At 44.1% G+C, this 13,264-nt stretch overlaps 1 protein-coding gene across 2 annotated transcripts in view; it reads left to right on the forward strand.

Moving 5' to 3' along the window:
- The window catches only part of NIT4 (nitrilase 4), a 76,790-nt gene that overhangs the window by 24,485 nt on the left and 39,041 nt on the right, over positions 1-13,264 (forward strand). For both annotated transcript variants that reach the window (XM_086515317.1, XM_086515312.1), the window contains exon 2: positions 1,191-1,370. In XM_086515317.1, the coding sequence (XP_086371443.1) occupies positions 1,191-1,370 (180 nt within the window). The remainder of the gene's footprint in view (positions 1-1,190; positions 1,371-13,264) is intronic.

Genomic DNA, 13,264 nt, shown 5'->3' on the forward strand with positions numbered 1-13,264 from the left:
CTCAAAAGCCTCAAAAGGAACTTGAAATCACTTGTTATTTTTAACGAGTGCTAAAAGTATTTAATTGGTGCCCATAAAGCACATAAAATCAACTGCTTTCATCAGTGACGCCCGAAAGCATCCCTTCGCCAAAAAGTGCCATGTCAACCATGGTTTAAGGCTGCCACGTCAGCTATCCGTACACTGTGCCATGCCAGCCCTTGTGATGTGCGCCGAGATTTGCGAGCAGCTATGCACAGGGTTTGCTTCTAGTCTGTCTAGTCTTGTACGGTCATGTCATGCTACCTTTTTGTGACATAGCCCCTCAGTAATCTCTCGCTTACGCCTGCAAAGGAAACATATTACCAATCTTTAGTGGACACCGACTTCATCCAAAACCAATCTTTAGTAGACACAGACTTCTGCCAATGACCATCTTTACAAGATTCCCAAGATTTATTTGGATGTGTTTTAGTGGTATTAGCGGAGGGACATGCAAATTTCACATTTCGGTTGCGATCAGTTGATATGGTGGACACTTTACATGTGGTGCATATGCCCTATCTAGTATCACCTATCTTTTTGATTTACTTATCCTTTTTTTCTAGTGCCTTTGTTTAGTGGGGCTTTGTTATGGCCAAGTCTTTGCATGTCTGGATTCATGACATAGACTCATGTTGATGTATGTGGTGTGTATTGTGTGTTGTGTTGGGAGTGTTGATTGATACATAGTTTTATACTCACTATACTTGAGCTTTCCTTTTCGGGTGAATCTGGGCTTTTTCTATATTCATTTTGGTTTATGTATTCATTTGTAAAAAAGAATAAACCTCAGAGACATATATAAGTGAAACTTTGAGAAATAAGTTATTATAATCTTCAAAAGTTCTCCATGTATTTTATCAGCAGGGTTCTTATGTATTAAAATTTAATCTTCTTTTGCAAAGTTTGGCTGAGTATGATAAGTTTTTTCTGCAGAACCATTTACAGGAAGTAAGTATGATTGAAAGAAAATTCTAACATGTAGAGAGCCACGTAGCATAGGCAGGAAGCTGAGCAACGATGTGTAACGGCAGAAAGTAAAGAGTTAATTACCTTGGATATGATGATTTTTATGCTAACCAGAGCATTTCTGAGAACTTCTTTTGTTATCAAACCATTGAATCTGAATTTACACTAGAAACTTCTCTTATTTTTCAGTGTTATTGCAGACAAAGCAGAAAGGCTTACTGCAGAAGCGGCAGCTCTCGGGTCTCAGCTAGTTGTATTTCCAGAGGCTTTCATTGGTGGATATCCAAGAGGAGCTACATTTGGTGCAGTGATTGGAAATCGGTCTTTGAAAGGTCGTGAGGACTTCAGAAGATACCATGCGTCAGCGATTGATGTGCCAGGTTCGAATTTCAATCTTATGGATGAGTAGATGTACAACTGAGCTGCTCTATAAATCCTTCTGGTGGTAGTATCTGTCTTAAAACTTCATTCTCAGTCGATGGCATATAATGTCATGGCTTACAGATAAAGTATACATTTTCTGATATTTTGCAAGCTTTGGAGGCAACAGCCTCTTGCAGGTTTTAAATAAATATTGTTGAAAGGATCTTCTCCTTTGGATTTCTATCAACTTTCTTTTGGCATCTAAAACTTGCTGTAGGTTTTATATATTTATTTTCTCCTTTTTCAAGATGTTTATGAATTTGTAATCAATGGCAGTATCCTCTTGTCTAGTTTACCTGTTGCAGTTTTTTGCTTCACTTTTTCCTTTTTGATTTTCATTGCTCGTGTTCCATCTTAGGATATACACCTAAGATGCATATGCATTGATAGCTCTCTCACGCAATAGCAAGTTGTTTAAAATCTATTCAAGTACTGTCACTTGTAAGATTTCATCCATTGCATCAGCTTGTTGAGCCATTTGAGAGCTGAAAATAAATGCTTTATATGCAAGCAGCCTGCTCACTTTGCTGCAGACTGCCCACAAAGGAAAAGGCCAGCTGATTCGGATGATAAAGAAGATAAGAAAGGAAAGAAGCCTAAGCCCACGGCAAGTTTGGTGCCAGATATGGTGGGTGAAGGCCAAGTACAGATGCCAGTGAGTTATGCAGGGCATGGGATAAAGTCAAAGATCAGACGGCACTCAACTTCTTTGATCCAAGTGCCAAAGCACTAGAGTTAGCTATGGAACTGGCATCAGAGCAGAAGGGATGGGGTACAGGGCAGAGGCGGGGTTGGCATGTCTTGGCCACTCAGAGTGTGTTACTCCCATCATTGGAAAACTGCGTCTGCATATTCAGTAGTATGTGGACACTAAAGAGTTCTATATCATGCTATTGGAAGGGTGTGATGCGCTACTGGGAATCCCGTGAATGTTCAGAGTACATGGTGTGCTGGATGTCTTCGGCAAAACGATCATCCTTCAGCATAGGGGCGAAACTCATGTTTTGGATGTAAAGCTCAAAGGGGAGTCTGTCCCTATTGTATTTGCTTCGGCTATCACTTCTGTAGTTAAAAATCATCTTTCTGTGTACTTGATCTTTGCACGTGATGTTTCAGATAATTGTTAGTCAAATTTATCTGGTGTTAGATAAAGAAAGGTCAACATTTTTGCGAGAGTTTATTGATTGTTTTTCTGATTAATTACCGTCGCAATTGCCATTGGAGAGGCCTGAGGACCATGCGATAGATCTGGTGCCAGGGTGTAGCCCCATTGAACAGACCTCCCTACAGGGTTAGTGCGGCATAGCAGAAAGAGATTATGGGCCAGGTAGAGGAGCTTTTAGAGAAGGGGCTGATTGAGCCTAGTTCTTTACCTTTCTGCTCTTCAGTGCTTTTAGTGCAGAAGAAGGATGGCTCTTGGCGCATGTGTATTGATTACCGTGCGTTGAACAAGAATACCATTAAGAACAGGTTTCGTATCCCAAGGATTGATGATATTCTTGACCGTTTAGAGGGTGTTGCAATTTTCAGCAGGATAGACCTTAAGAGTGGGTACCATCAGATTCGTGTAAGGCCAAAGGATGTGCACAAGACTACGTTTAGAACAACATTTGGTCTTTATGGGTTCTTAGTGATGCCATTTGGTCTTACAAATGCTCTTGCCACGTTCAATAGAATGATGGACCGGATTTTTCGCTCGCATGAGAAGTTTGTTGGCACATTCTTTGACGACATGATAGTCTACTCGAAGAATGAAGAGGAGCATAGGCGTCACTTGACCATTGTGTTCGAAGAGTTGCACAGTCACAGGATACTCGTCAATCCTAAGAAAAGTGAATTCTTCTTGGAAGAGATCCACTTTCTTGGCCACATAGTGTCAAAGGATGGTGTCCGAATGGATCCCGCAAAGGTTGAAGGTATTAAGACATGGCCAGACTTAAAGATGTGCATGATGTTCAAAGCTTCTTGGGATTGTGTTCATACTATAGAAGGTTTATGAGGAATTTTGTAGAGATAGCTTCACCTCTTCATGCTTTGCAAAAGAAAGGGGTCACTTTCAGATGGACCCAAAGAGAGATTTCAGCCTTCAGTCTCTTAAAGGAAAAGTTGACTTCAGATGCCGTGATTGTTTTACCAGACCTCAGGAAGTCATTTGTGGTCCAGTGTGACGCGTGTGGCAATAGCATCGGAGCAGTGCTAATGCAAGATGGTCGGGTAGTAGCTTATGAGAGCAAAATCCTGCAAGGGCCAAAAGAGACAATGCAAATCTATGAGAAAGAGCTATTGGCTGTGATTCATGTGCTCTCTAGATGGAAGCACTACCTATTAGGTGTTGACTTTATTGTCCAGACAGACCATCAGACCTTGCGATACTTCTTGACATAATCAAAGCTATCTGAAAAGCATATGCGATGGGCAAACATTCTTTCTATGTTCCACTTCCAGATTATGCATGTGGAAGACAAGAAGAATGTTGTGCTGATGCGTTATCAAGAAAGCTACAAATTTCAGCTGTGTCAATTCCTTATCATCATGAGCTAGATGACATGAAGGAATAGTATGCTACTTATGAAGATTTTGCAAGGATTTTTAAACAGTTGCTAGAGGGGTAACATCATGAGCACTACCTCCTCAGCAGAGACTGCTCGTGACTTTTGGTTGGAGCTGATCCATACTCTCAGGGTCAGTTCGAGAGACTTTAAGGCAGGTCCGATCGCATGCGAGAGCGCAGAGAGGCTTTCCTGCGACTCTGGCGCCCAAGGCCCTTCTTCACCATGGTCTAGGATGTGCCCTAATGGCACTATCGGCCACCTGTGTGGCTCTTTCCTCCTCTCATTTTGTGATTTAGTCTCATTGTACATATTGTGTTTACTTACTAGGAGAGTCTCCCCATGCTTTTGATGTAGCCCTCTCTAGTAGAGGTGGTTTGTAGCCCTATGGATAGTTTTTATCAACTAGTGGAAGGATCTTTTTCTCAGAAAAAAAAATTCTTGTCGAGTAGCCTATTTTTAAAGACGAGCTCCCACCCACTTCGACCCCGTTTGATGGGGCCAAGGGGACCTAAAGCCATTAAACTAAAGCGGGACCAATACACACACACACACACACACACAAAGCGTAGAAGATGATGACGAGGAAGCCTGTATAAATCCCCTGCAAAACGTGCTGACATGGTGACGTGGCAGCCTGTACGGAATTCCGTGTTTTACGTTGATTGTGCTGATGTGGCAGGCTGTACGGATTTTCGTAATTGCATTGGCAGCTTTTTACGCCAGCTCTTGGGGCAAGATGCTTTTGAGTTTGAAGCTTTTCGTGTAAACTTCTTTTCATAGGCCAAGGGCCTTTAAATAGGTTCCAAGCGCTCATTCTCTGGCTTGTCTCACGTAGAGCTGCAGAGTATGGAGTACCGGCGTTGTATTGAGTTCAAGTAGTATAAAGAAATACGAAAAGAGGCGCCAACTTTTGGGACCAGTGCTCTCTGGGGGTGGAACTCCTTCACTCCTCGTCTCGTGTGTCGTGCATCTCTTTCAGTTCAATTGTTATTTGAAGTGCTTAAAGTTCAATTTGTTCTTTTCAATTGGCACGTGGTGCCTGTCCCCGTGACAATGTACACACCCTCTCAGTGTTGCATCATGTGTGGTGAGTTCTCATGCCCGTTTGGTGGGCAGTACGCCTAGGAGCTTGATGATGAGGAGATCCATTGCGATGAATACGAGATCTAGTGACTGCCCGTCACGGAGAGATGGTTTGCTCGCGGTTGCAGACACGTTCATCACCTGATTCACCCTTTTCCGTTGCACCTTTGACATGGTGTTAGAGCTGCGGCGTGCTCTCGAATCGGAAGGTTGTGGTGCTGATTTTTCGCGACGAAAAGAGACAGTTTACTTTTTTTTCCCACGTTTTTCACTGTTTTGGGGCTGAATTTGGCTGTAGTGGGTAGATTTTCAGATTTTACCTTTTACCTCTACCTAGCCTTATCAAATGCCTAGATTCTCCCAACACCATGGAGAGGAGTGATGATTCTGAAACCAATTCAGCCCATGGTAACGAAGTAAACCATGAGGATGGATCGGCGGTAGTGAGACCACCGTCAACGAAGAATGGGGAGATTGGTCCCAGTTCTACTCCGGCGTAAGTGATCAACCAATTAATATACCTACACTCCCTACCTTTCCCTCAGATCGGCAATTGAATGGATACAACTATGCCATTTGGAAAGCCACCTTGATGGTGGTCTTTGACTCTTACGAGCTTGGAGTTTTGGTCTCGAGCAACTTTTAGAAGCCAAAGGACCCAAGGGAGCGAAGTTATAGGAGCTTGTCAATGCTCGGATCCGGTCCTTCATTATCCTCAACAATACACCGTTGGTGATTAGCCATATAAGTTTGATGAAAGATGCGAAGTTCATTTGGGATCGGTTTTCTTCCCTTTATGATCGAGTTTCTCCAATGAAGTGGATAGCTCTCGAGGTGCAGTTGAGGACCTTGGATGTGAAGCACTCTTCCATGCAGGATCTCATAAAAAAGATGCAAGAGCTTTAGTTCAGAGGACATGGCCATTCAGCTTTTGATCCACTTGCCTCCTCGATACACCAATTTCTATTCTTCCTTGATTACCAATGGCCGGCTGAATACTATCACTTGGGACGAGCTAGTCCGAATGGTTTTGTTCCAGGAGGAGCGGTTCAAAACGGGGAAGAAATCAAGCTCCGAAGCCTTGACTGGTTCTTCCAACAACAAGAAGAAGGAGAAGGGTAGAAGAAAAGAAACAGCGCCAAAGACAAGAAAAGTGATGCCAAGCGTGACGCTTTGAAGGCGGAACGACATTGTGGTGAGAAGGGACATTATTGAAGGAAGTGTCCAAAGCGAGTTGGAGAGGCTTCGACTTCCTCGGCGGTAGTGGTTCAGTCACCAGCCTTTGTTCATTTGGAGATTCTCTCCTCGATGGACTCTTCAAGAACATCGGAGGCTACGATCACTCTTGCAGGTCGAGACTGTCATGATTGATTCTTGACAGTGGTGCCTCACGACACATGAAACCTTTGAAGGATCTTTTGTCCGACATGCGACGACAATGTGGAACCATTTTCATCGGGGACAAATCTGAAATTCCTATTCACAGCGAGGGTTCCATGGAGCTCATCCTCCAAGGTACTTTATGCTCCAAATATGGGATTTCATCTTATGTCTATGCACGAGGTGTGTAAGCTTGGCATGGAGGTGATCTTTACAGAGGACCTGGTATCCATTCGGGAATGGAAAACCGGCAAAGAGGTCAGAGGGGGACTCTGTAGAGAACGGACTCTATTGGCTCCATGCTCTTGTGTGGTCAAGCACGTGACAGGCATTGGCACGACCAATAATTGTAGAGGGTGCAAAAACGTGCCAAAAAGGTACCAAATGATATTAGGGACAAGCTGATTGAAGAGAATTTTTCGAAAGTACCAACATCAAAATAAAATATAGGTGGAGAGCACACACAGGATTCTCTTCATGATGCTCTTATTGGGGATTTTGGTGGCTCATCTTCCGAGGTTCAAGAGGAGCAGCCCTCTGTTGGTTCTAGTAGAAAGAGGGCTCGAGTTTTGCAAGAGGAGGATGAAGGTGATATGCATGCACGTAGGCAAAGCACCTGGCCTTCGCGTGTGAACTCTCTTTCTTGGGTGAAAGAGCGTCAAAAGGTTGCTGAGATGGAGATTGCTTACACTCTCATTGATGCGGCATCTTCTTCAATGTTTTGAGGACTGAGTAATGGAAGAGGATGGTCTAGGCTATAGTTGATGTTGGCCACACAGATTCATGGTTAGGGGTGGAGTATAGAAAGATGCGCACTACAGTGCTTGATGAGCATAAGGCTTTGATAGATAAGGCCTTGGTCCAGATGAAGACACGTTGGGAGCAGTTTGGGTGCACCACTATATCAGATGGTTGGAGTGATGTTCATAGGCGGCACATCATTAATATTCTTGTGTCCTCTTGTCTTGGCACATAATTCTTACGCGCTGTGGATGCAAGGAAGGCCGGAGATCGCATCACAGGTGAGTTTATCTTTGGGCACATCAAGAAAGCTATTGAGGAGATTGGGCCAGAGAATGTGGTACAGGTTGTGACTGACAATGCCTCAAATTGTAGGCTTATGGGTGAAATGGTCGAGGCAGCTTACCCTCGGATTTCTTGGACTCCATGTGCTGCTCATTGTCCTGACTTGCTCATGGAGGATATAGGCAAGTTGCCTTGGGTATTGCCTATTGTTATAGATGCCACTAAGATGACCACCTTTTTCTGCAAAAAAATCAGGCTTTAGCTATCTTCAGGAGCCACAATACACTGACATGGTGCGGCCCTCGAAGACCCGGTTTGCTTTTATGTATTTAGTGTTACAGAGACTCTTCAGATTGAGGGATCCACTTCTTCAGACAGTCATGGACCTGAAGTGGAGATTGATGCACCACTTTCAGACGGAGCCCACTAAATACATACAGCGACGGGTGCTCGATGAGTCCTTTTGGACACAGATTCAGAGTTTGACAATGGCATTGCAGCCAGTATTTGCTTCTATGAGTCACAGACATGGAGGGCTCTGCATTGGACTTAGTCTATCATCTCTTCATGGAGATGAAGAGACACATTATAGAGTGCAAGTCTTTGACACAAGACTAGTAAGTTACTTGTCTTTTGAATTTGATTATTCATTTCATTGCAAATCTTTTTGTTGTCATTTCAATTTGCGGCATGACCCAATTCAACTTTGTTTCATTGCTGAAATTTTCAGCCGAAATGACATCTTGGCCTTTGTAGAAAGGCGATGGACCTTTATGAGTCGTCCCATTCATGGGATGGTTGCATTGCTTCATCCTTTCTACAAGACGCTAGAGCTTTTCCATGAGAGGAGTCTCTTGAAGCTCAAGGATGATTACATCAACACGATGTATGACATTGTCGAGCAGTTGGAGATTGATGCAGAGATGATCAGCTTCATGAACAATCTAGGACGATCCTTTTCTAGAGCTGTGTTGTTGAGGCCAGAGGCTACCAAGTTTGCTCTTACATGGTGGAAGAATTATGGAAGACAAGGTCTTCCAACGCTTACACATCTGGCTTTCCGAGTACTTTCACAGGTAATTGAAAATCTTGAGACTTGAAGTATTCGTACTTGTTATTGCCATATTTCAAACCAAGTGTGAAATCTCAACGCTCATTGCTATAGGATTGCTCTGCTGGTGCATGCGAGTGCAACTGGAGCGCTTAGTCCTTGATACATACAAAGATACGCAATCGTCTCAACACTTCTCAACTAGAGAAGCTAGTCTATTGCCGAGCAAATATGAGGCTTGTGCGAGCCTACCACGCTTTGGGAACACTTAAGCAGGTCCACTTTTACTTTTCACATGAATGATTGAATCATGATAAGCTCGACCCTTGAGTACTTAGTAAATACTAAATAATGTTTCCTCTATTTTCAACAAGCAAACCCAACACGCGTGAGGATGGTGGCGGATCCTAGTGCTATGGACGAGGCGGAGCTGCAAATCAGAAATGAGCAAGAGGAGATGTAATAGACTTGGACACTCCAAGTCGAGAACCTACCCGCGACACCAACAGTTCACAATTGATTCGACACTGGCCCGTGGCGGAGTTCCATGCCTAGAGATATTGGCCCCAAAGACTGGCTCCCCTTTCGGTATTTCTTTTTGTATTATCTCTGTTCAAAGCACAAGAGTGCAGGCAGGCAGTCACTCTCAGACTCTGCGTCCAGATGCCTGAGTTGTGAGAGGCCTACCCGCATATTCAAAGGTTTTATAAGGGATGCTAAAAGCTGAAAATCAAAAGCTTCATTAAAATAAAGCAACTTTCTCACACAAGCCATTACTTGGCTAATAAAGCAATTCACACACAAGCCTTCTCTCTCTTGCTTCATTTGCGTAGAATAAAGCAGATTCAAAAGCTGCGCTGCGTAGACAAAAGCGAGCCAAAAAGCTGCCGTACGGAAATCTGCCAGCGTGATTTACGGGACTGCCGTACATGCTTGCCACGTCATGATCCAGTCCGTACGTTGCCTGTTTTTCAACAGTAGGGCGGGTGTTGTGACATACCTTCCTCTTGAAAGCATTGTAATCGCCCTCGATTACGCCTGCAAAACAGACAGAGGCCATAAACTGTCTTAACAGACATTGACTATTAGTACCAATGATGTCGTCAAAGAAAGTGCCAACGAATAGTCTGTACTCTCGAAAAATCCTGTCCATTATCCGATTAAATGTCACAGCAGCATTGGTTAAGCCAAAAGGCATCACCAAAAACTCAAATAATCCAAAAGTCGTCCCAAAGGCTGTCTTGTAGACGTCTTCCGGCGCGATTTGGATCTAATGATATCTACTTTTCAATTCGATCCTGCTAAAGCACGAGGATCCCTGAAGTTGGTCAAGTATATCATCGATTCTAGGAATCGGAAATCTGTTCTTGATGGTGATTTTGTTGAGAGCTAGACAAGACCCTTTTCCAAGAGGTCTTTCACTTGGTTCATAATATCTTCGTTCTGGGCTCGGCTCACACGATAAGGTGGCCAGTTTGGTGGTGTGCTTCCAGGTATCAGATCAATGGTATGATCTTTAGGATGAGCAGGTGGTAACTCGCTTGGCAGGCCCTCTGAGAAGCAATCGGCATGAGCGTGGAGAAAATGTTGGCGTTCTTTATCAAGTTCAGACATATTTTCCCTCCTCCCATCTCTTGATTTAGCCTCATTGTACATTTGTTGTTTTTTCATTGGGAGAGTCTCCCTATCATGATTGTTGTAGCCCTCTCTTGTAGAGGTGGTTGTAGCCCCATGGGCAGATGCATTAACTAATAGAAGGATCTTTTTCTCGAAAAAAAAAAAGTTCTGACATATTTGTCCTATCCTCATCACTCAACTCTTTCAAAAAGATCGAGTAAACAAACAGATTAGATTTCATTAATTTAGAACTGGCCGAAGACGATACAATAGGGACAGACTCGCCCTTAAGTTTTACATCGAGTACAATGGTTCTGTCCTTCTCTGTGTTCAAAGTCACTTTCCTCGCCCGATAGTCGACCACGGCGTTGTTCTTGTTGTACCAGGGAATTCCCAAGAGGACATCACAACCTTCCAAAGGCATTATGTAAAAGTCCTCATGCCCCAAATACCCCTGACAATGCAACCGAAGTTTGCCAATGACAGGTGTAATGGCTACGCCCTTGTTGGGTGCCACTACAACTGCCTCCGCTAGTGGTCCCATTCGATCGGGAGTGATCTCGAGCCGTGTTGCCAATTCCGGTGAAATGAATTTGGCCTTGGCTCCTCCATCAAAGAAGATTAGGGCTTCTTGGTCTTTCACTTTGCCCAAGCTCGGCAAAGTTCTGTACTCTCGTCCATCGTGCTGGGATCAGTATCCACGCAATCTAGAACCAGTCCTATTTTCATCTTGCCTTTTCTTCCACGATCCTCAGCTGCTCTCGAACTCTAGGCCTCTCGTCGTCCTTGTCGTTCTGTTCTTTCTGTGCCTTTTTAGGGCACTTCGCGAAGATATGCCCAGTTTCCTTTGCATCCAAAGCACTTCTCCTCCTTTATGTAGCGAGCCCTCTCTTGAGGAGTAAGTTTGGGTCGTGCATCCTTTTCTTTCTGTTCTGGGATGCTCTTTCTCTTTCTACTTTCATTTTTCGAAGTCTGTTCGGCTCTTTGCGTCATGATCTCATGTGTGGGGTAGGTCAGACTGCCAGAGTGAATGGCAAAACCCCGTTTCGTACGACTCATCAACTCCTGAATGGAAGCTGACTTTTGTTCTAAGCAGTGATCTCGGATCTCTGTAGGAAGACCCAAGGTAAACTGCTCAATCTATTCCTTGAACGAGATCTTCTTAAATAAAGAGGCGGGTATAAAAGAGCTCCAGAACCTCTCGCATAAGCGTCCACTGTATCCTTCTTGGTCATCGGAAGATGGTTCTAAGCAGTTCGTATGTCGCATTCATACTCTCGAGTCAGCCATGAAGAAATAAAAAGCCTTTTTGAATTTCAGCCATTTAACTGGCGCTGTCTTGTTTAATAGAAGCGTGGACCACCAAGTTCGAGCATTCCCCTTAAAGTAAGAGGCAGTGCGCTGAGTAACGCACTCCTGAGAAAGCTATGTCAAACTTCTGTATAAAAGACAAAGCCTTCGAAGCATCTCTATAACCAGAAAATGTGTCAAATTTAATTGGCTGTCCACCTTCCTTAAACTCTCGAACTTTCTTGCTTTTGTCTTCCAGAAAGTCATACTGGTTGGCTTTATAAAAATTCTTCTTCTTTGCATAAAAGCTGTTGTCGTCAGAGTTCGAACTATCTGAAGACGAGTCCTCTGTAGAACTGTCAACCACGGGGCGAGATTTAGGCTTCTTTTCCTTTTTCTTGCCCTTTCCGAACCTTTGCTTTTTGCTTCGCTTTTTACCTTTTCTATCTTCTTCGCTCGAGTCAGAGGAGCTAGAAGAACTGTCAGAAGAAGAAGAAGAAGAAGAATTGGATACTCCTTTAAACCGAACACGCTTCTTCTGCTTTCTTGCTGATTCAAATGTAGACTGAGCACCCAAATAACCCCGGAAGTCAGCGCCTTTCTTTTGCTTTTTGTCGTGCTTTTTAGCTTTGTTCTGTGCGTTAAAAAGTTGAGCAATTCGTGCATCAACCACCTCTTCTAATTATTGCTCTGTGTACATCCTGGGAGTAGGAGGTTTTTGGTTTGAGGGGTGGCTCTGTGGTCTGCCGCCATTGTGTATGCACCTGGTCGAAGGAGGTCTGGCTCATAAATTTCGCAAATTTCGGGTCCTTTGTAAAATTTAGCATCATCTTTGTTGCATCGCCGATCAATCGTTGACGCTCCATCTCTTCGAGCTCTGCCTGAGTAGGCCGAGGCGGGCCGTACTCCTCGCGTGAATCTTCGTTGTGATCTGTTCCTGCATCTCCTGATGCAGAGGAAGTCGATCGATCTCTGCCTGAAGCCATAAGTGCTGCATAAAAGGGATCGGATTTCCCGTAGAAGAGAAATCGGCCTTGCTCTGATACCACTGTAACAAACTTGGACACTCCCAAGTCGAGAATCTACCGCGACACCACAAATAATCACTTCAAAACAGTTCACAGTTCACAATTGAATCGACACTGGCTCGCAGCGGAGTTTCGTGCCTAGAGATATTGGCCCCAAAGACTGACGCCCCTTTCGGTATTTCTTTTTGTATTAATATGTGTTCAAAGTTGTCACGAGGACGTGGCAACTGCTAACCTTAGTTGTTGGTTTCTTTCCAATGATTTTTGTTTAATTTTTGAGACCCTCTTTTACAATGCCATTTTGTTTGTGAGAAGAGCAAGGATGGCTCTATTCGACTAGAGTACATCCCGACTTCGGATAACCCTGCTGACATCTTCACCAAACCTCTTCCACAGGCGACATTACCCTCTCATGCCAGCTCCCTTGGACTCGTTTCCCGTCCAGGAGCCGTGAGGGGATGTTAGTTTAGATTCTTGTCCGGTGGTAGTTCCAACATCTCCCAGAAGCAGATTAGGGAGTGAGGATTGTTTTGTGGCTGAGCTTGGCCGTACTTGAGGGAGATCTACCTGTTCACGGCGGTGCACTTCACTATGTTGCTCACGTGGTAGGCTTGCATGAGGTGGGATAACTCTAAATGTCGAATAACTCCCCCGCGGCTCGTATTGAATGGCCGTAGGCCTCTTGCTTTTACAAGTGCTCAAAAGCACTAAGAGTAAAGCTCTGCAAAAGATCCTCCATTTGGGTCCAACTCTAGCATGGCACTCGCTCTTTTTTCGGGTTTGTTAGACCATGCCATGTCATCACTTTGTGATGCAAAAGATGG

This window comes from Adiantum capillus-veneris, chromosome 1, assembly GCF_014529385.1.
Source record: "Adiantum capillus-veneris isolate H3 chromosome 1, ASM1452938v2, whole genome shotgun sequence".
In the NCBI taxonomy this organism is placed as follows: Eukaryota; Viridiplantae; Streptophyta; class Polypodiopsida; order Polypodiales; family Pteridaceae; genus Adiantum; species Adiantum capillus-veneris.